General features: G+C 45.9%; 1 protein-coding gene across 9 annotated transcripts in view; it reads left to right on the forward strand.

Annotated features, from left to right (window-relative positions):
* TCF7 (transcription factor 7) overlaps window positions 1–24,502 on the forward strand; it is a 527,944-nt gene that overhangs the window by 379,395 nt on the left and 124,047 nt on the right. For all 9 annotated transcript variants that reach the window (XM_069652547.1, XM_069652543.1, XM_069652544.1 and 6 more), the window contains 2 exons: window positions 13,673–13,783; window positions 17,360–17,516. In XM_069652547.1, the coding sequence (XP_069508648.1) occupies window positions 13,673–13,783; window positions 17,360–17,516 (268 nt within the window). The remainder of the gene's footprint in view (window positions 1–13,672; window positions 13,784–17,359; window positions 17,517–24,502) is intronic.

Consider the following 24,502-nt stretch of genomic DNA (forward strand, 5'->3'; position numbering starts at 1 on the left):
ATGCTTTGATACAGTAAAGTCTGTCTGTTGACTTGTTATAAGGATACATGGACCCAGATTATTTATTCATGCAAAGTTTGTCAGGTACCTGCATATTTATTTATGCAATGTGTGTCGGATATAGGTATCCGACAAACATTGCATAAATAAATAAACCGGTTCGTAGCTTAAAGAATATTTACTCAGCAACACTGGTCAAAACTATTATCCACATAGTGAAGTAACTCATCACTAGTGCCATGGAAGTGGTTTAAAGTGTATTTGATATATAGTTTGGAAAATAAGCGGCATGAAAGAAATAGCGCTGCTTTAAACTATTATTTTGGCCATTTTCTAGGCTTGCAGGGATCCACCATGGGCCCAAATGTACTGTGTCGGGGTCAACGATGCGTCCCTGCAAGGCACGCCCCACTCCCCACAGCACCTCCCCTCCCATCTCAATGCCAGCCAAAACCATTTAGTGACTAATGGGCCACCATTAGCAGTTTCCTGCCGGCATTGTGATGGAAGGGGCTGGTCTTAGCTACAACTGTTTTTATTGGTGTGCTTATGCCCCCCACCACAAGTGGCACGAAGTGGTCAGAGGGAGCCTCTGACTTCTGTAATGTCATGTAGTGCTTTTGTACTACGTGAAATTACAGTTGTAAGGTGCAGCGCCAGCACCTGACCTGCGGAACTTTCCCCATGTTAATGCGCCGCCCCACAAACTGGGGAATTCCATCCCCTCCAGAGGCTCCAGGGACCGGGGTAATTGCGTCCCCCGGGGCTATTGCGCCCCGGGCAGTTGCCAACCTCGTCCGGGCCAAGAAACTGGCCTGGCCTCGGCCCTCAGGCAGGGCAATTGGCAAATTGGCAGCATTTGTTGCTTTATTACCTTCCCCTGGCCCCGGGTGGCGCCGGCGCTGCTGGCGCCAGCCAGGACCATGGGCACACGTTTGGTGTGCCCTCCTCCAGGCTATGGGCGTGCACTGACACTGAAGTGTGGATCGATTGGGGCTGGCTGGTGTTGTCGGCCCCGGCCAGTACAGAAAAGAGGAGCAAGTGGGTCACTAAATCCTGAAGTTGTTCCCATCACAAGCACACATGCCAAGCAGCAGCAGAATCAGCAAATGCAAATAGTTGCTGCAACCTGCCCTCGCTGATTGGCATTGTTTCAGGAAACCTGGCAGTAATTCCATCCTGCCGAGGCAAGCGCACTTCTTTCCTCCTGCTCCCGTCCTCGCAGGTAAGGCCTATTGCTAAATAGGTGTTTTATTTTAAAATGGTATTGCAGAGATGACTGGGCCATCCAAGAACAGCCTCTGAAGGCCACAAAGCTAGACACTTTTGTCAAGGTTCAAGTAGTCATGAAAAAGGAAGCGAGCACTGGTGGTGGACTCTCCTCAGGAGATCAAAAGGCCGGTTCTCGGAAGACCTTGGCAGAGTGTCACCATCAGCAGATCTTAGACAGTTGCACGTTCCAGTGGGGTTGGATTGGTCAGTCCATTGGCCGGGCCAAAATCGCTTCGAGGGCGAGGTACCACGCTTGGGTCGGTTTGGGGGTTACTATGCCCCCCTAGTTCCCGCTCCTGAGCATATTGTTTGTCGTTCCCTCTTTCCTGGGCATGCACTGATGACTTTATTTTAGTGCAAGAGTTTCATACTTTTCACTGTTCGCTCAGACTTGTCTTATATTCTTCTTTGTCGTTGTGCTTCTTTTGTTTGGAATAGCAAACAAATAGGCGCTGGACCAAAAGCTGAGCGAAGTCTGCACAGCAGCTGGCCTGGGAAAGCGACTCAGCAACTACAGTAGAAACTGTCTCCATGGACGGATGGCCCGTCTTCCGTATAATGCAAATACCCAGACTTGCAGGATGCATGCTTCACTTTCTTTGTTCCATTGGGGGCGACATGCTGTAGCATCAATTCATGGCTTTTAAAATACACTGCACGGTGCAGCTTCAGATCTCCTTGAACACAAATGCTGGGAAATGGCCATGACTAGCTAACGCCACATTAATCAAAGCCAGGTCTCTAAAGAAGGGTTCAAGTGTTAGGGAATCACCTGCTCACACTTTCTGTCGTGTGACCAACCAGTGCGCAAAAGATGTTTCAGAGCGTGGGGCTCTTGATGCCACCCATTTCTGCATTTGATACACCAGCAGCTAAACACACCCTGGGGAGGCAGCTCCTTAAATCCATTTCTCTCCGAAGCTTGGGACAATGTTCTTTACCATAATGGAGAATGTGAAAAAGCCCAGGGCTGCAAGACTGGGGGTTGGAGGGAAAAGCGCACTAAGCTTGGGGTACACTGGAGATGCTTCCCCTGATACCCGCAGTACTCCAAGTCCCTTCAAATGAAATTCGTCTATACACTGCACAATGTGCAAGGGCCGCTGTTATTCAAGCAGCACGCGACTAGTAATTTGCAAAAAGTAAACTTAACGAGTCCCAAGAAAAGGTTGCCTTGCACCCTATAAGTATTTGTTTTTGTTTTTATGTTGGGATGGTAGACATCATTTAACATTGTGATCTTACAGTTTCATGGTGATGTCAGGAGCTAAAATGAGTGATCACGAAGGAAACATTTAAGAATTTTGAGAGTACATGAGCGAAACAAACCCCAATACTCGTACTGCCATTTCTCTGCCGCGGTAATGCACTGCAGTGTGTTTCACTGTAAAGTCCACATTGTAATGTCATCATTTTAGAATGCCACCTCTCCAACATGAACATTGGGAGCTATGTTGAATTGTGCATGCATGTTAACTCTCTGCATATGTTTAAAGTAGACTTCACCACTCACATGGAGTAGTGATATTGTTTACGTGCGTCTCTCCTAAATATATTTAACTTGCCGTGAAATATTTGATGCAATACATATTGCATAAATGCATGTATTTTAATGCTGAGATAGACTGACTTGTACAGCTATCGGTGGGTATGTTGCTGGTGCTTGTTCTTGGAGGTTTGAGTAACACTGTTCAAGACCAGTTCATCACCTCTTAAGAGTGGCTAAATGTTTGAAGTCATATGAATGACATTGGTGTAGATCTGAAATTGTCAATTCTCTGACCTGAGTCACAGCAGCAAACTGGTCATTGTTACTAAAAATGAAGAGCGAAAGCAGACTAACATAACTAGGCCTGTTCGGGTTTGACCCTCTTATTGCTATTTTCTGAGGTTCATGAAATTCAGCAGATGCCAGCATTGACAATTTTGTTAACTCATAGTCCCCACTCCCGCTGCTCAGCCCATGACACATGCATGAGATCACAGGTCGGGGGAGTGGGGCGCCAACGATGCTTCCCGCCTGGGGTGCAATCTGTTGTAAAACCAGCCTTGGGTACCATTATAAACAAAATGGAGGACTTTGACAATGTATGAAAATCATCCTACTGAAAGCAGATTGGAGTCTAATGAAGAACACGCGCCTATTAAAAAAGGGAAGGAGGTTCTAGAACATACTTTGTTAGGAGAATGAGACTTGGACATGAGGGGGTATATTCTGAACAGGAAGTCTTTTTTGAGGATGATCATATTAATCGAGAAGAATATTCAATCCCTTCCCCAGAGATGGTTCAACCTCCTAGTACTTCCTCACCAAAGGACAATCAATGCCTTTACTTGGACCTCCATAAAAGGGCAGCAGAAAAGTGTAATATAACACATTAGTCTGGAGTATGAAAAAGACTTCGACAACATACTACAAAAAAGCCTTTTTCAAGGACATTCTCTCTACTAAAACGTTTTCAAAAGAGGTTAACATTTCACTTATTGGGTTCTACGAAGGTTTGCAGCATTATTTTATGTCGAATTGCAACTTTGACACATTTTTTGGGACCAAATTTGTTAGAAAAAAGGTTTTACCACAAACAACGCAGAGGATCACACCTCTCATTTACCCCCTACAACCCCCCCTGCCCCTGGCTCGTTATATAACTTATCATATATCTGTTTGTGGTAAAGAAAATAGACAAAAATACAGCAAACCCGAATTCGTCAAAGTTGCCATTCGACAAAGGTGTGCGAAACCACTTATTAACCCTGTACAAACCAAAGCAGTATAGCCTAGAATACAAAAGCATATAAACCTGACCCAATTGATCCTCTGTCAGAGGACACTTGGAATCCGATTCCCTAGTGGTTACGACAGCAAGGAAAAAGGGAGAAGGAGGGACCACCTTAATCCAACACTGAATACCCACTACAAAACAAAGTGGAAGATTCCATGTTTTCAGAAGTAAAGCAGTCACTGCTGTAGCTTACTAGCTCAGAATATCTCATTCCACTGTCCTTCTGGCAAGGTACAATAGATCCCAGCGGAACAAATTAAATTACCTTTTATAAAAGAGGTTTCCGAACCGTTATAATCGTCCATGGCACAAATAAGAAATGAGGGCAAGCATTCGGCCAATGCTGTAGTTAATACTCTAGCAGCGATACAGCTGGGAGAATGCTGGCTTGGGCCTCCATTATAAAGACATCCATGGCTCAGGAGTTCAGGATTCAAGCCAGAAACCCAAGTTAATCTGCTGGATAAACCAATTGAGTAATGCAAACTATTTGAGATATCAAACTGCGATGTTTCCAGTATAGACTGGCGTTTGTTGGGAAGCGTCCTTTTTGTGGCCAATCGAGTCACTCTTCAAACCAGTCACACGATCTATCGGGCAGTTCTTGGTTCTCAGGTTCAGGGTTTCAGGCAGCATAAGTCTTTGGAACCCAGAGTCAATTGCATAGAAGCAGAGCACACGGCCTGTAGGAGGGCCGCCACAGCTGCTAAATAACTTGCTGGTGGTAGCTCCCTCTCATGTCATGCCAGTAGGGGGGTCAAATAACTTAATACACCCAAACATGAAAGGGGTTCCTTTCAGTTAGTGTTTTAAGCACGGTACAAAGGGGTACTGTACAGAGTTACTATCCAGCAACCAACTACCAAGAAACGGAAGGCTTCCCAAAGAACATCCATCTTTACTGCAGGTAGAGATTCAGGGACTCCTCTTCAAAGGAGCGATAGAGCAAGTTCCACCACATGGGGTAAGTAAAGCAAAGTATTCTTTGTATTTCCTAGTTCTGAAAAAACACCAGAGAGACCAGTTTTAGATCGAAGACCAGCAAACGAATATATAAAGACACAACAATTCAGAATGATTACTCTACAAGAAGTTATTACTGTACTTCAAAAGGGAGATTATATGACTACAGTGGATATGGAAAATGCTTAGTTTCATATTCCAATGTTTCCATGTTATTGGAATATACCGAAGACATTTCCAATTCAAATTGCTCTGTTTTGGAATTGCAATAGCACCGCAGGTATTCACCAAGATGCTTGCAGTTGTCATGCACATCTGCGACACAAAGCGATTCTAGTCTGCCCTTATCCGGGCGATGAGCTAGAAACGGGGGAAAAGTGCAAAACGGCGTTTAGAACAGAGGCCGGAAACTGTCATTCTGCGTCGTAGCCTGGGTTTCTCAATCTACAAAAAGAAATCGAGTCTAATCCCCAGTCAAATCAAAACGTTTCCTGGAGCAGTTCTAGACCTGCTTCTAGAAAAGCCATTTTCGTCTCTAAAAGGAGTACAAGCACAAATGCCTTTTGACGCACCAGGTCGGCAGATGACCGTAAATGGTAATGCAGCTGCTAGGAATAATGGCATTGTGTATTTGTATAATTCTGCATACATGTCACAACCTCAACATGCGAACGGTAAAACAATGGTTGGCATAACCGGAGAGTGGGATGATCTAGTGTTAGTCTCACAAGAAGCCAGGAAAGAGCCAGGAAAGAGCAAGGAAAGAGCCAGGAAAGAGCAAGGAAAGCGTGCTACTCGAAAAAGAAAACGCCACATAAATTGGCTGGAACTCCTAGCTAGCAATTGAGATAGGATAGCACTCTACTTTTTCCACAATGTCCTTTTTGGAAAAAGCATTCTCGTATATGATATGATAGTTTATTTATATAGCGCCTATACACAATGTGTTTCAAAGCGCTTCAAGGCAAGGAAGGGAACAAGGGAAAATACAACATTCTTGCAGGCCATGAACAGTAAGGATGTGAAATTAACTATCGTACTCAGCCTGACGACATTTCAGATAGTGCAATTGCTAAGACCTAGATAAGGAAGGAAGGGGGAGAGTGGGAAGGAAATGGAAACAGACAGGCGACTACCGTACTAGGCCTGATGACATTTCTGGTAGAGCCGGAGGAAAACAAAAGGTGAGGGAGAGGGGTGCAGAAAGGGAGTGGAGGAACAAAACAAGTGACTATCGTACTAGGCCTGACAACGTTTCAGATAGTGCTGGAGGGAGGGAGTGGGGGGCAACAGTAAGGGGATAGGGGAGCGACAGACGAGGTTGCTATCATAGTAGGTCCAGGGACAATTCTGATAGAGTAAGTGCATAGAAGAAAGTAAGTGGAGGAGATGGGAAAAGGGAGAGGGGAGGGGAGAGGAGGAGACGAGAGAACAGAGAGTAAGCAGTCAAAAAGAGTGGAGAAGCAAGAGAGGAGAGCGAACACAATTGCAGAAGTCAGTAGTAACACAATGTGTCAAGCCAGGATACAAGATGAAGATGGAACAGCATGATTCAGGGCCACCATGAATACAAGATGCAAAGGAAGTCCAGACCAAACCACAGCCATGTTTTACGATAAGGCCGGACATACTCAAACATAGTCAGCACTGGCACAAAACATATGGCACTGGTGGATTGAAAACATCACCATAGAAGCGCATCAAATTCCAGGGGAACACAGCTGCCTAGCAGACTCTTTGAACAGAGCAATAGTGACGAAGCACGAGTGGGAACTCCACATCAATATACTCAAGCAGGTTTTTTACGACATGGCGTCACCGTCCATGCAACAATAAATGCCTAAACTTTGCATCCAGGTACCCACAACCAGGGTCAATAGGCAATACACTAAGGATGAGCTGGTCAGGGAGATCTGCTTATGCTTTTCCTCAATAAACAAGTCCAGAAATTGCAACATGACAAACTCACTATGATACACATTTCTCCAATGTGGGCAAGACAGCCAGGATACTCGCACCTTCTGGAAATGTCAATTTGCCCATTGATCAAAATCATACAGCGCACAATTTACTCATTCAATGAAAACAACAAATAGCCCATTCAAACCCGCAAGCTATGCTGCCGAGGACATAGTTTGGACATTTATAGTTACCCACACTGTATATGGAGACATTGGATGAGGCAAGGAAACCTACCACAAGGCATTGCTACTATGATAAATGAAAACATTTTGTTTTTTGGTAGAACAAAACCAAATACACCCCATTAATTGTTCTGACTCGGATATTGTTATTTACCTGATATACCTTCTTAACTCCTACATAGTTTGTAACTAAATTAAATTTAGCAGCCCTACCTACTTGCACTACATCACGACAGAAGATATGCTAGAGTGTTCCAGTAGTTACAGCTTTCCTGGAAGGTGTCAAGCAAATCCACCCCTCAATAGGTCATCCACCTCAGCTTGGTATTTAAATGCACTGTTAATGTATGGGTTCTCCATTTGCCCCAATGCATATGGCTCTATTCAAAGAACAAACGTACAAGGTAGTCTTCCTCTTTGCTGTTTCTTCAATGAGAAGAATAAGTGAGTTACAAATGTTATCGGCTTCACAGTCTCCTGTTTGAATACACAAGAAGAAGCTAGTCTAAAGAACCCATTCAAGGTTTAGCTCAAAACTCATATCTACATTTCATGTTAACTAAGCCATTGAATTACTGGCTTTCTTTCAAAATCCACAAAGTAAAGGTGAATGAATTTTACATACACTTGATGTTCGATGAGCAGTTATGTACTACCTAGAAAAAACAGATCTGTTCTTTTTATCAGTGGCTGCAGGTGGAGAAGGTGATCCAGCCGCTAAAGCAATCATTGCAAGATGGATTATTGGATACGTACTGTTTTGCTATGCTTTGGCAAGCAAAACACTACTGTTAACACCTAAAGCGCATTCAACATGAAGCACAGGGGAAACATTAGCTTTTCTTGCTAATGTACCACTTGAAGCAATTTGCAAAGTGGCAACGTGGAGTTCAGTCCATGCTTTCACACAGCACTATTGTGTAGGTATGCAAGCCAGAAATTATTCCCAAGTAGGTCAGGCAATACTTAAAAATGTGTCTGCGACTGTTACTTTGACTCGCCCTCCACCGTAAGTAGATTCACCTTGCTAATGTATGCAAAGCATGTGACTCGAAACAGATTCACAAGCTCCAGAAGGCAAATATTACTTACTAGTAATATTCTTTCTGTATCTGCTTAGATTTACATATGACCCACCCAGCCTCCACACTTGGGAGCGACAGGAAAAATCAAATATCTATTAATTTTCCACTTGCATTATGCCAGAAAATAAACTATCTGAGGACATCTATGTAAAAAGGATCCCAAGTACATGTAAAATGGGGGTAGGATAAGTGTATTTCTGATGTTTGTTAATCTGGTTAGAATCACATGCTGTGCATACGGTCCGACATCCAGTGGTAACCGCGGAGTATTGCATCTTGTCTTTCGGGGACCAAAAGGGGACGTCGGCATAGGCGTGTCTGTTAACACTATCCCCATCGTGACGTGTAGTGTACCCAAAATCCCTCACGCGCCGGGGTCCCTCAGATTGTTTTCTTTTCATCCAGATAACTGGTCACCCTGTAGCGAAGCTCTTCATAAGAGACATTGTTTATCTTTATTCCGACTTTGTCGGTTGTTTCCCCTTAAGTCACTTCGACAGTGATTCAAGCAACCTCGACGAAGACTGCAGGAAGTTTCAATGGCAGTGGATTTCGCCGCCTAAGATCCGGCGGCTGAGCCGTCCACGTGGCTGGGCCCTCTGGCTGGCCTACACAGTAGGGAGAGTGGGGTCAGGGTGGCCATATCTTTCGTTATGTCTCTCCTCTTTCCCCCTCTTTGCCCTCTAGATCTGGTCATCTTTGTGTATACCTTTCGCTTTGGAAAGGACTCCATTTAGGTTCTGCCCTAAGTGTAGGGTCAGGTACCCGTGGGAAGACTAGCACAGAACTTGTAATTCTTGTCTACCCCTCGATCACAACGAGAAGCAGCGTCTAAGCTCCCTTCGGCCTAAGACCCTTAAGGAGCGCCATGTAAAGTGGTGGGCCACGTATGGGGTGTCGCGGGCTGAACCCTCTTCCCCCACCACCACACCCGCTGAAAGTGACGGGGGCACTGATGATGACCAGACATCCGTATTGGATGTCATCGACCTTGAGGCGGACGCTTCTAGGTCTACCACGCCCGTCCCTGACCCCTCTAGGCCTGACGTAAGTCTCACTTCGGGGACAACACTCGGTGACAGGGGCGTACATAAACCACGAAACACTAAGCACACAACCCCACCACCGATTTCGACAGTTCAGTCGAAAAAGGTGAAAGCTCCAACAAGACCGCTGAAAATGTCAACGGAATCATCTGATCTGGTAGATCAGAAGTCTTCCCCGCATCCGCAGCAGCGTCTTGCGACTGGGCACTTCAGAAATAAGGACGCTACCCCCTAAACCTGGTTTACATGCCGAAGCGCGATCATCCGATGCTCCGGCGCTCCCTAAGGCCCCGGTAGGCCCAAAACCTACTCCTAGGCCTCCTAGCCTTTCCACAGGCAAATAATCTACCTCTAAGCCCTGATGCCGCAGTAGGCGGTAGACCTACTGCTGACCCACTGACTCACACTGATTCGGCGGAGATTGAGGATAATATCACAAGGATTACTTCAGCGGTTGGGCTGACGCCTAAGATACCGTCGAAACGCATGGAGCATGCTGCAGATGTGTCTAAAGACACGCCATGGCGCCCCAGTACTCGCAAAACCTACGAGGACAGTCAGGAGCCTCTGTCCAATACTCTTGACTACAAATGTCGACGCCAAAGAGAGGAAGACGATGTTTTTCCACCTTTGGGCCCTTCTGGTTCATCTAGGTGGACCAGAGAAGTTTGAAGGATGCATGGACCATCTCGAAATTATTGTCTCGCATTCTGAGCAGCCTTCACCTAAGAGATCTTGTGAAGACCCTATCTTGGTGTCAGCTTTACGTTTCCAGGAAAATCTAGACTCGGCCTTTGGCTTCTGTCCACCATGAAGATGTGGTCCAGATGGACACCTACCAAGACGTCTACGATGAGGCAGAAGACCCTTCCTTCCTGCAAGACTACCCTGATGATCAGGCGGATGCCATGGACAACTGGAAAGACACCCAACAAGTGGAGACGGAGCCATGGACGCTCCCCACGCAAGATCAGGACACTGATGTCCTATGCCTGGATTCTCCTCCCACCACTCCGGCCCGCCAGGCCTCACCTGTAGACGACCAAATGGCCTTCAATGCCATGTTAAGGAAGGCAGCAGAGCACTTTCAGATCACCACCTAGGAGGCGGTACCCAAACATTTGGATATGGGCTCTCAAACACAAGATGTTTCTGTTGTCCCAACACGTTCCAGGGGAACTCAATCTTCTGGCAGATGTGCTCAGCAGAGTTTTCCCACTGCCAGTAGAATACGAATGGCGTCTACACGAAGAAATCTCCAACATCTTCGCAAAATGGGGCTTCCCAGAGATCAACCTGTTCGCAACTCTGGAGAATGCCCAATGCCCAGACTACGCCACCAGGTACCCCCAGAACCGCTCCAAGGGGAACAGACTCTGGATAACATGGTCAGAAATTTGTTTATGCTCCCCCCCCCTCCTCAACCCCTCCGACTCCCCTAATCAACAAGATAGTGCACAAGATGCACCAGGAACCAGTCACCATGATATTGGTAGCCTCCATGTGGGCCCGCCAACCCTGGTTTGCTCATCTAATGGAAATGTCCCTCTTCCCCACCAGTAAAACTACCCTACCCGTACAACATGTTGTCTAAGGACAGGGTGAGACCCTACACCCATGCCCACAAACTCTGAATTTAGCAACCTGGCTCCTGAGGTCATACAGTTTGGACATCTTCAAATCCCTCAGAGATGCATAGACATTCTCAGGGAAGCTAGGAAACCTAACATCTGCTATTGCTATTCCATTAAATGGAAACGCTTTGTCATCTGGTGTAATACCAAGGGCGTCAATCCCATCGATTGCTCACCCACACACATTGTGTTTTACCTAACCCATTTGTTAGACGCAGGACTGGTCTTCAATTCCCTAAAGGTTCATCTTGCTGCTCTCTCAGCCTACACCATGTCACAACAGAAAGTGTCATGGTGGAAAATACCAGTGATTTAAAGCCTTTATGGAAGGAGTTAAGAGAATCCATCCCCAATTTTCTCACCCAGCTCCTGGATGGGATCTAAATGTGGTTTTAACCAGACTCATGGGATCTCCCTTTGAGCCAATGCATAAAGCAAGTCTAAAATACCTTACTTACAAGAAGCATTCTTGGTGCCTATCAATTTTATTAGAAGGGTTAGCGAACTACAGGCCCTTTCTGTTCTAGACCTTTTTGTTACAGTCCACAGGGATAAGGTAGTTTGGCTCACTCATCCCAGATTTGCGCCTAGATTCATCTCAAAGTTCCATGTGAACCAATCGCTTGAACTACCCACTTTCTTCCAGAATCCCACTAGTATGGCCGGAAGGAGCCTACACACACTAGATGTGCGCAGGGCAGTCATGTTCTACCTGGAAAGGACGAAACCACTGAGAAAAACAAACCAATTTTTCGTTTCAGTGGCAGCTGGTAGAGAAGGGGATCCTGTCTCTAAATCGGCTATCTCAATGTGGATTGTCAAATGCATTACACTGTGTTTCTCTCTTGCTAAGAGAGAACTGCCCTTCAATCCTAGAGCACACTCTAGTCAGGGCACTGGGGCTTCCATAGCATTCATTGCAAATGTTCCTCTCGAGTCCATTTGCAAAGCTGCAACCTGGAGTTCTGTACACACCTTTACAAAACATTATTGCCTAAACACTCATTCTAGATCTGACTCTCAGGTGGGACAAGCAGTATGAAGACCTCTTTTCACTACTGTTCCTTCTCACAACCCACCTCCAACTCCGGGTACTGCTCGCTAGTCTATGCACAGCATGTGATTCTAAGCAGATTAACAAACATAAGAAGACATGCATTACTCACCGTAATAGCATTTCTGATGGTATATCTGCTTAGATTCACATGCGCCCTCCCTGCCTCCCCGCACAGGGTGGAAGGAATATGGACATATTTTTCCTTTCTCTCTTCATGTACTCACTCACAATAGCCTTGGGCTCCCTCATGGCAGAAAAAATACAATCGGAGGGACCTCTGCACGTGAGGGATTTTGGGTACACTACACGTCACGATAGGGATAGTGTTAGACACGCCTAGGCCAACGTCCCCTTTCGGTCCCCGAAAGACAAGATGCAATACTCTGCAGTTACCACTGGATGTCGGACTATATGCACAGCATGTGAATCTAAGCAGATACAACCATCAGAAATGCTATTACGGCGTTAATGCATGTCCTATATGTGACACCACTTTTTGAATTTGAAAACCAGATGTAGTAATCTGCAATAACTACTGGATGGCCTATGCAAAGCATGCGATTCTAAGCAGATACAAATGAAGCAAAAGACCAAGTGAAATACTCAGTCACGCAGCTGCTCTCTGTGTAACCCAGCCTGGGTATGGAGTAATCTCAAATTACCAACAGTTCAATTATGTAGTCAAAGTAATTCTTCAAATTGCAAAAAGATGAAAGAGAAGTTCTGCTGTTTTTCAAAAATCATTTTTATCAAAAAAAGATAATCTCAAGAAATGAGAAGTCACTAATTTCTCTTTAGTGGGGAAGAGTTTGTCACCATCCATTAATCAATCAGACCAAATTTGCCAATGCATTTCGGAAATAAATTCCTTCATCAGGGCCAGTCTAGAGTTAATGCATACATGTTCATCAATAAAGAAAACAGTTCAAATTTTTGCAAAATTACGCCTTGGTGTCATACATCATTGTTATGAAATAGAAAACATACCATTCAGTGGTGGTTGTAGTGGTGGATAGGTGAGAAGGGAAAAAAAGGATCAATAAGTAACTGTACAATATAGGTAACTGCTAATTAAATGACGTGAAGAGAGCCAGTTACCTGTGGTTAGTAAGTAGTATGAAGTGAATGGCGAACTACAGTATCGAGGCCACGTGGTGACCAAACCAAACTGCCTGACAGGAATCAGCGCAGTGAAATTGCTTGCAGTGTGATTGCTGAAAGTAAAACAAACCCGTTATTGTAAACGGTACAGATCCGTGATAGATGTTCTCTTCTTGCTTTCTAAGCAGATACAAGCCACAGAAAGAATATTATTGTTAAGGAATATTTGATAGATATATAGCACAGTAGCAGACATGGGCCGCATTACGACCCAGGCGTTAAGGGTTAACCTGCCATGATGCTAATTACGCCACCGTAATTTACGGTGGCGTAATTAGCGCCTTCCCCACTCCCATTATGCCCTATGGGGCAAAAATGGGAATGGGGAAGGGAAAATGGGGATTTACCGCCCCACTCACCTTGGAATGAGGCGGTAAATCCGCCATCCACCATGGTGTAAACTACGTTTACACCATGGTGGTAAAGTTGGCGCAATTAGCGCCTGGGTTGTAATGACCCCCATAGCCTTTTGGAGAGGCTCCGGTGTAAAGTGAGCCTAACAAAATGCTGCCTTCTCTTCCCTGCAGGTTTACGCATCCTCTGATGTTGAGCTCCGGGATGCACCCATCTGGAATACCACACCCAGCCATCGTGCCGCACTCTGGGAAGCAAGACCTGGACCATTATGAAAGAATCATGTGAGTGCAATGGAGGATGTGCATGATTGGGGTACTGGCCGACAAGACCCCAACAAAGATGTGGGTTCAGGCACCACAGTTAGAAAGCGGTGCCATTACTCCAAGCATCACAAAAGGGGGGGTGCCACCTATGAGTATTCAATATTTGTCTAGCTTCATGATCTGAGTGGAAGCAACCCTGTAGCCTGCAAGCAGACGAACAGAATGGTCAAGTTTCTGTCAGCTTTACAAAACACTTAGTTCTTATGGTTGTCAATGTTGTATGCGCTCACCTTTCTGCCAAATAATTCAACGGGAGCACAGTGATCAGATGTGCCCAAGATCACATAACTTCAGTAAAATCGGGTAACGTGGGATTGTTTTCCTGGTTTCAGATTCCACATCCTTTTCCTACAGCATTTTCATAGCATAGTCTGAAAAACAGACCTACTATTGGTGTTCTCAAAGCCAGATCTGCTTGGCCATGGGATGGGAGAATTCAGCACATTTTGGAAAATAGCTTAAAATTATAATGTTCAACATGATGAAAACAATGGTTTTTAAATGTTCATTGTAAAACCCTTTGAAAGTACACACATTTCTTGAGGTTTTTCCGGGGGTCTTTAAGGTGTGCAATAATAGTGGATCCCCTCACAGTAGGCTTGATTGCTAATCAGCAGCCAGGGGGCAGCTCCAGCCAGTACGCAAAAGGAACCTAACTGGGAAATACAGCAAAGTAAAAGGGTGAACTTCCAGTCCTGACACTGACTGAAACGTGGCAATTGTAGCGTTGTCTAGATAATCGGAGGGAGTTGGTGTTGGCAATGCATGGTTTATCCAATACGATGAAGTCCTTTTGCTGCAATGTGAGATATCCCACGTGTAACGTAACTTTAGCTTAACAGAAAGCCAACACCATGATCAGGGTAACCTCGAAAAGGCCTTTGATTGCCATGATGGTTAATCTACTGTCGCATGTTTATTTGGTCCAGGCGGGATTAATATGTGCAATCAGTTCAAACTTGCTGGCTTGTAACGTTTGCCTCGCGAAATCTGTAGTTCCCACAAATTGTAATGTCCAGGTGGCATCTTGTGCCCTACCCGCCAACGATCTCCCATTTGCAAGCCTCGAAGGGATCGGGTGCAGCATGTTGGGGTTTTCCTGTCGAGTAATACTGACCAGGGATTGGAGGGCTTGCTGTGGTCTACTTTGAGATGGAAAATAGGCAACAGGCTGTCCAGAGGTAGTTACCATCGGACACAAGTTGGAATATGGAGTGGCCCTTTTTAACTCTTCCTATTGGACTGCTTTGAGGCCTGTTAGTAACCGGATTACTAAAATGAGTATCCTAAACGGTCAATACACCTTTTGCGTCAGGCAGGGCATGTGTGTCCGCCAACCAATTGGTCACTGCAGAAATGTTCTTTAGTCTTCATATAAAAGACCGGGGGAAAGGGGAAACGGGGGGGGGGGAGTTGTGGAGTCCCTTTCATTAAGAGGTTAAAAGCGCTATCTCTGATGGCACACAATGGAATACCATCGTTGCATTCATGTCAGGGCTTCAGGGCGACACTGGTGACTAAGTTAAAAACTTGTATAGCGCTTGCCACACGGAGGCCCAGTTCACAGGACTTCTCGTGGGAGCTAAAGCCTGGCGACAGTGTTACCCAGGGCCAGGAGCAAGTGCGCACGCCATCAAACTTCCAGTCAGTCCCCATTGTTTGTGTTTCAATCATTTTACAAAACCCATGAAGGTCTAATCGCACCTGCATACGTTTCCAAAGGCATATGGAACGTGAGCACCGTGGAGCAAACGGTGGGGGGAACCCCTCTCCCGTCCTATAAAGGAAAGCAAATGGGCTGGTTGTGCAGTGGAAAATCGGCTAACATGCCCATGGGGACAAAGACTGAGAACGGGAGATTTCAGACGCATGCAGGCCTCTGCGCAGTCCAGCTTTGCCACCGGTCCCTGGTCTTGGGCAGGGGACGCCCCTGTTCTCCCCCATCCACCTCTACAAACCCCTATCTCGCTCCTCTTCTGAAGGGTACAGGAGTGCAACCTGCAGTCTCCCGCCAAGCCCTTCTCGGTCCCTTCCCCGGATTCCTTCCACTGATGCCTCATGGCCCCCCTCCGCATCCCAACTGAGACCCCACTCACGCACCCACACCTAGTGCTGCCCGGGGGCATCTGCTCCAGTCTGCCTCTGTGTATGAGTGGATAATGAGCGATGTCACGTCATGCCGCGATTTGGGCAAAGCGGCCTGTCGGGGAAATGGTATGCAAACACATAATGGGCATTTTTGTTCTGAGCAGAGGCATCGGCAAAGCATGCCGGGCAGAGAACATAATTGTCATCAGAAAGGGGCCTTTAAGACAGCATTTTATGTATGGTACAAAGAGAATATTAAAACAAACTACCTATGATTTTAAAATAAACAAAAAATGACTTGCCCAAAAATAACTGCCAACCGTGAGCACTACTTGTTTTCGCCCTGAAAAAAAATCCTTTTACTCCCAAATTTCAAAAGAAGGAAGCAAAATGCTTCCGCTTCTAAACCTAATCTGGATCACTATTGAGAGAAAAAACACCTGCCATGGCACTCAGCAAAGTATGCGTAGAGCTCGAAGTGGGTGGTAACTAAAGGGTACGAGGTTCCCTTTCCAGGGCAATCCGCCTTAGTGTCCTCACTTTGTGACGCGGACCACTGTTCCTGGATGGCGGGTCACATTTGGGTTATTTTTGTTGTCTTTACTTTGTACTAATCTCTTACAGGGGATGCAAACCTGGTCCTTGCTGGTCCCACTCCAGTGGCCCACCATACCATACTGTGCTGTCGCGCGGGTGATGGACTGCTTTTGTTTATTTGTATAGACTACTTTGGACATACAGCTCTGCTCAGCTGTGATCTCTGTTGGTCTTCTGCAGTTAAGCATGGATTGCGCCAGACAATGTCTGTACAGGTAATGGGTGGGACAGGGGTGAGGGGCAGAGGTCTAGTCCTGGGCATGTCCCTTAAGAGGTACATATAGTGGGTGATTAGAAGGGGGGCTGCTCAAAGCTGTTTCCGGTGGGGGACAATGACAAACGAATGATTGTCATTTAAGCTCATTCTGTTGTAAAACACAGTAGTGTGGAGGAAAGGCAGGACCCAGGTGTGGGGTGTGATTGGGTTGGGGTAGCTGAGGGGTGCAGACTATAGGGACAGTGAGGAAGGGGGCGGGGTAAGAGGAATGTAGCCCAACTACTTTTTTAATGATCATTGCGACCCCGACCCCGGAGTATCATAGACTGCCCCTTCCACACGACTGCAATAATAAACCCATCTGTTGAACAACGGCAAGACCTTCCGCAAAATCCAAAATGCTTTATCAATGAAATGATGGTAAGTAGAGTATGTTGGTGGCGCCCATTTTCCCAATCCTGTTAAACCGCACACAATCATAGATGGATGTGCCCAAAAAAAGAGGAACATGCTGGCGCTCATGGTTGCATGGGGTTTGAGCCCTGGAATTTTGCTGTGCCCGGGTAGCGCTTAATCCTGGTGCTCGCGCCCCCTGCTACAATTCAAATCACTTGTTTCCTTCTCATGAACAGGAAACCAGAGCCTAAGAGGGAGAAGGAGCCGAAGAAGCCCACCATCAAGAAGCCCCTGAATGCCTTCATGTTGTATATGAAGGAGATGAGGGCGAAGGTCATCGCGGAGTGCACGCTGAAGGAGAGTGCGGCCATTAACCAGATTCTAGGAAGGAGGGTGAGTAAGGCTCAGACTCGGACTGGTCTACAGGGCAACGCCCGAATCAAAATGATAGTGTGGGCCTCTTTCTTGGCCAATGTGGGCCAGTTCAATGAACTTCACTAGTAGCTAATAGTAACTTCACTTCGGCTAGTAGTTTTGACCATTGTTGCTGAATAAATATTCTTTAAATAATTTGCATCACATTTCATCAAAAAACTCCATCTTGGGTACTATTCAAACAGTCTGTCACAAAAGGAATGAATTACCATTTGCAACTGGGGCCACTTTTTCATTGGTGCCCAAGACAATTTTGACCCCCAGTCCGTACCTGGTAAGGCATGTTCCTGGCACTGCCACAGGCAGACACTGGCGCATAGAATACAGGCAGGGGCTGCGAACCTTCGAGTGAGGACTTTGTGCGGCACTGTGGTCTTTGGCTTCCCCACACACATAAAGTAACACACCCCTTGCGTTATTACATGTAAACAGGCCACTCTTTGCAGCTGTTGAACAGGCAAGCATGTAGAACTTTAAGGAGTCAAAGCGAAGGGCTTCACTACTTTTCTTTATGATTGCTAACTTTTGTGTTGAAATCAGTGCAATTATACAACTAGGGTAATCATTGGGAAACAGTACACATAGTAGTTTGATGGTGCTGTTTTATGATTATAGAGACGAAAATCTCAATCCCTACATGTATTCTAATCCTAATTTTGACTGTTTATAATGTACAGGTTTGATGTTGAAAGTCACACGCACACCCAAACATATTCGTTCACATGCAGCCATGCACGCATGCATGCATACATTTGTATTCCTTTCCTGTAGCCCGGTCCAGAATCTGCTCTGTCTCAGGCACCCACAACGGCTCTTGCGTACCAGCGCAAACGACAAGCATGAAGCATGGAGAGCTTCCTGGTTCCTGCACATGTGGGGTGTTTCGGGAGCAGCCCCAGCTCTAAAACCCTGCAGACATTCAGGCCCACAGTACCCCACCCTGCCTTCCCAATGGGCTATGCAAGACTGGGGAAGCTGGGATATGGTTTTTGACATGTAAACTCATGGCATGTGCCTACTTTGCAGACCATTGATTTCAGTTGCCAGAGCCAGATATGGCAATTTTTCTGGATTTAAATCAGAATCCACCTCAGGAGCAAAAGCCTGGGAAGATGCCCCCGATGGTTGAATGTGACTGTCTCCAGTGATTGGGTGCTGCCACAACGTTTGAATGGATTTTTCCTTGTGATTTGGAGCAAAGTTTACACTCATCCATCAAAGCGCTACATACATTAAGGTTCTACATTAAGGTTCTGCACCAAGATGTTTACTAACGTAGCGATGAATCCTGCAATACAAAAGAAGCCAATGCAAAGGAAGGTAGGGAAGCTCTAATGCCCTCTGTATCCTACAAAGACCCAATCTGCCTGTTCAGATGCGCCATTGCCTGCAGTGTTAGGTGAGATTTTCATCTTTATGATAAATCTTCCTGACCTGTGTCAACACCAGAACTTTTTGCTTGGACTTGGCAATTATTTTACCTTGTCCCTAGGTTGAGTGGGGATCTTTTTCTCCTCGCCTAGTCTTCCACTCCTTTTTATATCTCTCCATAGGGTGCTGGAGTTAATGCTTCCTTTTTAATTCTTATTTCTTGGCTGAACTATTGTTCCCAAGAAGTGAAGTGGGATTTCCATCCCCTTTACATTTATTTTAGTGAGCCAGCATAATCCACCTTATGTGGAGTGTGTGGCTGGTGGGGGGAGGGTTGAATACAATGTATCCCCTTTCTGGTACCATTTTAGTTATAATTGTAAGTTTACTTGAATGGCTGGTAGCAGTGGTTTTACCTTTAAGAGTTTTAGTCATTATTACTCACAGGCTGGCAAATCAGCCTCGGTGATGCACAGGAGGGCCACAATACTGCTAGAATCATGGTCTTCTTTTATCACCATTTCTCATTTGCTTGTTTCCTGGGCCATCTCTTGCCATTCTAGGCAGGAATGACCTTGGTTGAAGTTTTGTCTTTGGCAGAAATCCTTTGTCTTTCCAGCCATGGCTCCAGATTGTCTGAGAAGGCAGAGAGTTATGAGTCATTTGAAGTGAGGGAGGAGTCCAAAACTCTGCAACCCTCTGTCTTTCATGTCTTTCACCTTGCCTGAAAGGAACCAAGTCCCAGAGGGGGGGGGGCTTGCTGTACTGATGGGACAACCAGACCACTCCTTTCTGTAAACTGCAGGGAGAGTTTGCAGAAGTTGTGCTGTATTCCTGATAAATACTCTGAACCTGGAAGCTGCTGACAAGTCGCCCACTGGAGCTGAAGAGAAAGATGAAGAAAAGAAGTCTGTAGCAATTTCCAGCGATCGGAGAGCCTGCTGTATAACCAGAGCCTGATGCAACCCTTCCTTCCAATCTACCAGGAAGTCCCGATTGTGATGACTCCTAACCAGAGGATGGTGAGATCCCTTGGTTCAAGAAGACCTGTACTTTGCGCCATCCCACGACATGCTGCGACTTTACGGGGCTGCAAACCGCCATTGCCCTGGGACCTCGAGTCAGAGTGCAGTACGTGGTCTTCTGAAGTCCGAATCCATCGGCAACTTTGGAGGACTCTTGCTGGATCTCCAGAGACACGATTCTAATCCCTGAAATCCCCTCACCCGAGTGCAGGACTGAGAGAGTGAAGAGAATCCGACCCGCAATATTCGTTCTTCATCTGGCTGATGTAAAAAGGTGCCGAATCCACAGAGCTGCGAGAAAGCATTAAGAGTGCTTTGCTGGAAGCCCTCTTCTCTAACTGCTGCTGCTGCAAGTTCCCATCCAGTGCTCGGTTCTTTCGATTGCAAGCCAATAATCCATAGTCCTGTGCTGCTGCATCCTGAAGGCATCCACTCTGAAGCTCTTCTTTTCTCCTAGGGTACTGTGCCTGCTTGGGTAATACTTACCATAAGTCTTGGGTGTATCCTGTGAGGCTGAGGGGGTGATTTGTGTAGTTGGGAGTTTGCCCATACCACTTGCCCGGGCTTAAGGCTGGAACGCATATAAGGAGTCTTCTGTGAAGTCCCTGAACACTTAACTAACTCTGAAGCTAATGATTGCTTGTTAAAGAAGATATCCTCTGGAACTCTGACTTTCCTGCAACTGATCCCCACCCTACCTTGCCTACAGCTGGTTCCTAGACCACTAAGGTCCCTCTCCTGCCGCTGAGAAAACTCATGCTATAGACTAGGAAGGTCTTTGATGATCAGGATTCTGTCTGGAAATTGTAACACGTATAACATACTTGCATATCAGTGTTGTAACTGTAACAATTGCTAGTACGAGCCACTACTAGTTAAACAGTCGCATGTAAAATTATACAAGTTGCTTTACTTTGACTAGTGTTCCACATTCTGAAAAGTAATAAGTATTGGTACTGTTAGATTATTCTGAACTGAATGAGTGTTAAAGCTCACCAATGGGGTTTACCTGCCTTGAGTAACAGATTGTTGTTCTCAACATGTACCACTGAGTTTTGCTTTCCCTGATCTGCTTTATAGAGATCTAAAACAGTCTTTGAGTTGATACTGGTCTTTTAGTTGCTGAGACCCCTCTTAAAAATATATAGGTCTTACCTTGAATAGCTGCTGCTCTTCTAAACTTGTAACACTGGGTTGTGCTTTCCTTGAATGCTTTGGTGCTATTCTAAAATAGTTTCATAAAGTTCTTGATTACCTTAGAAACTGTATTATACACTTCTGAAAAGTATACTGGGTGCAACTAGCTATTAGGCAGTGGATAGGTCAATCACTTACCTTGAAATGCATTGTCTTTCTTAAAGTGTAATTGGGTTTTTGCTTTCCCTGAATTGCTTAGTGCATTCTAAAATAGTTGTGTTCATACTTAACATTGAGTAGCCAGGGGCCCTCCAGAAAGTATGAGTTACATTACTAGCTTTGAACTGTGTTCTACAAAGTAATATCTGTTACATGGTGTATACTTGTAACTGGGTTGGTTTAATAAGTGATTTATGTAACTGAGTGTCAATGCATGACTGACAGGGTCTACTACCCTTGAATTACTGATTGTATCCTAAAAGTATATATACCCTCGCTTTACTCCCCATGAATAGCTGACTTCCATTCTGAATGTGTTGTCAGTTTGACTCACCTCGGCTGCTTAGTGTATTCTAAAAAAGGTTATAATTGGGTTGTAACCCATTAGTATTGAGCTGGTTTTTATACCCTGATTGGGTCCTCCTCAGAGCGTGCATCTCCTTTTTGGGGTCAGGAAGCGCCAGCCCATCTTGTGTCCTGGCCCTGTGAGATGATGTCCCCCTTGCTGTTGGCCTTCAGGTCGATCCTTTCTTCTGTTTCTTTCCTGCCTTTGCTCTCCTTTCATGGCCCCTGCCTCCATTTTCGCTCCTTTCAGCTGTTTGTCTTTTTTCTCCTCTCATTACATCTTTTTTGTTCACCTTTCCAGGCCTCTCCTGTACCTGGTTATCTTTGCCATCCTGGCTCCCCCACCCCTTCCCATGATTGGGTCCTCCTCAGAGGGAGCAGCCTCATAACTGTGTGCCCCAGGGCAGCTCTGCCCGGGCAGCCCTCTGCTAAGGGCCAGAGGCAAAGGGCAGCTACTTAAGAAGCAGCTTCAGACTGTGTTGGCCCGTGTTAACCTGTGAGGCCTGCAGCCATCAACAAGCAGCTACTGACAAGGTAAGGGCGGTTTAGGCAGGGGGTGCAGCCAATACCGTTCCCCACTAAAATGACCAACCCAATCTAATCCTATCGTATTCACTGTTAGCAGGTTGTCTGATTCGTCCTGCCCACAGTTTGTATAGTAATCCTCTCATTTAGCCTTAATGTATTAGCCATATTGGACATTACTGTATTCCATAAACTACCCCACCCCTCATTACCCAATATTCTGCTGTCAGGCACTCGGCCTACTTGTTGCTCATCAGCCACAGTCTGCTTTTACCCCACTTATATAAAGTGGCCTTTCTGATTTTAGCCTCAATGTGTAAGCATCAAGACGATTGAGTTGTTTAGCCACAGTTTACACCTTGGGCAGATGTGGATGGGGTAGAATTGTGAATATTCGCTTGCGTCCCATCTAGTGCATCATTGTTAGATAGAAATATCAGGTTCTGGGTTAATTCCCTTTAACCATAGAGACCCCAGCCCTTTTCTGGAATCGGGGACCTTTTTGATTTTAACATTCTGAGTGAGTGGGCCTTTTTAGCACCCACTCATGCTTTTTCCTCTAAGATTTTGTGTACCTTGTGTTTTAATGGAGTCTGGTAAACTCCCCAGGCATCTGCTTTGTGCAAGGTGACACACAGCACCCTTTGTACAGTGCCACTAAGGAGTCCCTTGGACTCCTCTAAATGTTTAAATAAATGTTCACATGTGAAGTACAGTTCCCAAGAATAGTAGGACAACTTTTGTCATGCTTACCTTTTTCCTTTGTGGGTTCAGCACACACCACCATATGTGAAGTGCTGGGGGGCGGGGGAGTTGCTTAGTAACTCCTTATCCCACTCCTCATGTGACCTTTTGTTACACTAACTTGAATGGCTGGTGGGGGTGGTTTCTTTTTACTACCTTTTGTGCAATGTATTTGCAGGCTGATTTCTCAGCTGCAGTACAGCACCCAAGGGTGACCATTTTACCAAAATGGCCCATGTCGTCTTTGTTAGTTCCTTGTGGGCTTTTACTCTGTTTAAATCAGGTCCGTTGTGTGTTTTGCCTTGAGTGGTCTTGAGCCCTGAAGCCGCCAAGGCTCCAGTGTGTCTGGGAAGGCAGGAAGTGAGGGAGGAGCCCAAAACTTCACAGGCCTTTTGTTTGTAGGCATGTCTGACTAAAACCAGTTCCAACTGGGCGAGTGGCTGTCCTAGAGGATGACACCCCCCCTCTATGATTGACAGCTTAGTGCTGTGAATGAATGGGATTTCACATAGAAGGAAAGGGTTTTGGGACTACAGGCCGAGTTGACCACTGGGACATAAAATCCGAAGATGATCGAGAAGCCAGCAGCACCTTTCAAGTCAGCAAAAGCACTGGTGGAGCCTTGCAGCTGTGCTGACCCCATTTTCTCATCTATGTGGTCCTTGGCGGAGCTTCTCCTTCCTCCCTTAGGCTGGTGGAACCAACTAATCTCAAGACCTGCTTCATTTTGGGCCAACCCCTGTGTCGCTGTGACCTTCCTGGGCTGCAGTTTCCAATACCTGGGATACCTGGACCATTGACGGGTGAAACCTCTTCTGAAGGATAAATAGGACGGAAACTTTGCAGGCACCCGTGAGTCTACAGAAGCAAGGAATCTTCATCCAGAGTCCCCTCACCAGAGTGCTGGACCGAAGAACTGAGGAAATATCAACCAGGGATATTTGTTACTCTTTGGCGCTGAGAAAAAAGGTGCCAAAACCACACCGAGCCGCTGAAATGAGTGAAATCAATTGCTGCAGAGTGCATCTCCAGAGTGCTGCTGCAGAAGCCCACCAGACGTCCTTCCTTTCCTCACCACGACCAAGATCCAGGAACAAAGGTCTGCATCGATGCATCAAGAAGGTCAGCTGGAACATCTGCTTCAGTTCTAAGGTACTGCTGGGCTTTGGCTTTAACCACTTTAAGCCAAATCTAGTGCTTCCTACCTTGGGGAGTGCTCCTCTCTGTCTTTTTGAATTACTGCAATTCACTTGTGCAGGCCTAACGGCCTGTGCACATCAGGTAGGCTCTCTTGAGCCCCTGGATTTTTCTTCAATGAACTATTGACTGTTCATCTAACCTTTCCCAAGCAGATTGCATCAGAACTAGAACTGTCCTATTGACTTTGGCTGTCCTGGGTCCCCAAAGGCATCGTTTCTGAACCCTATTGGCTTTGGCAGTGCTTGTGCCCTATAAAGGTTTGAATTTATTACATTCCTATTGCTAGGGAAAAGACTGCCTACATCCATCTGGGAGAAAAGACTATTGTTGCAGTGCTACAGTGTTTTGTTCTACGCTAGCACTTTTTCCCTTCAAACC

The sequence above is a fragment of the Ambystoma mexicanum genome, chromosome 3p (assembly GCF_040938575.1).
Source record: "Ambystoma mexicanum isolate Mex_15411 chromosome 3p, UKY_AmexF1_1, whole genome shotgun sequence".
Classification (NCBI taxonomy): Eukaryota; Metazoa; Chordata; class Amphibia; order Caudata; family Ambystomatidae; genus Ambystoma; species Ambystoma mexicanum.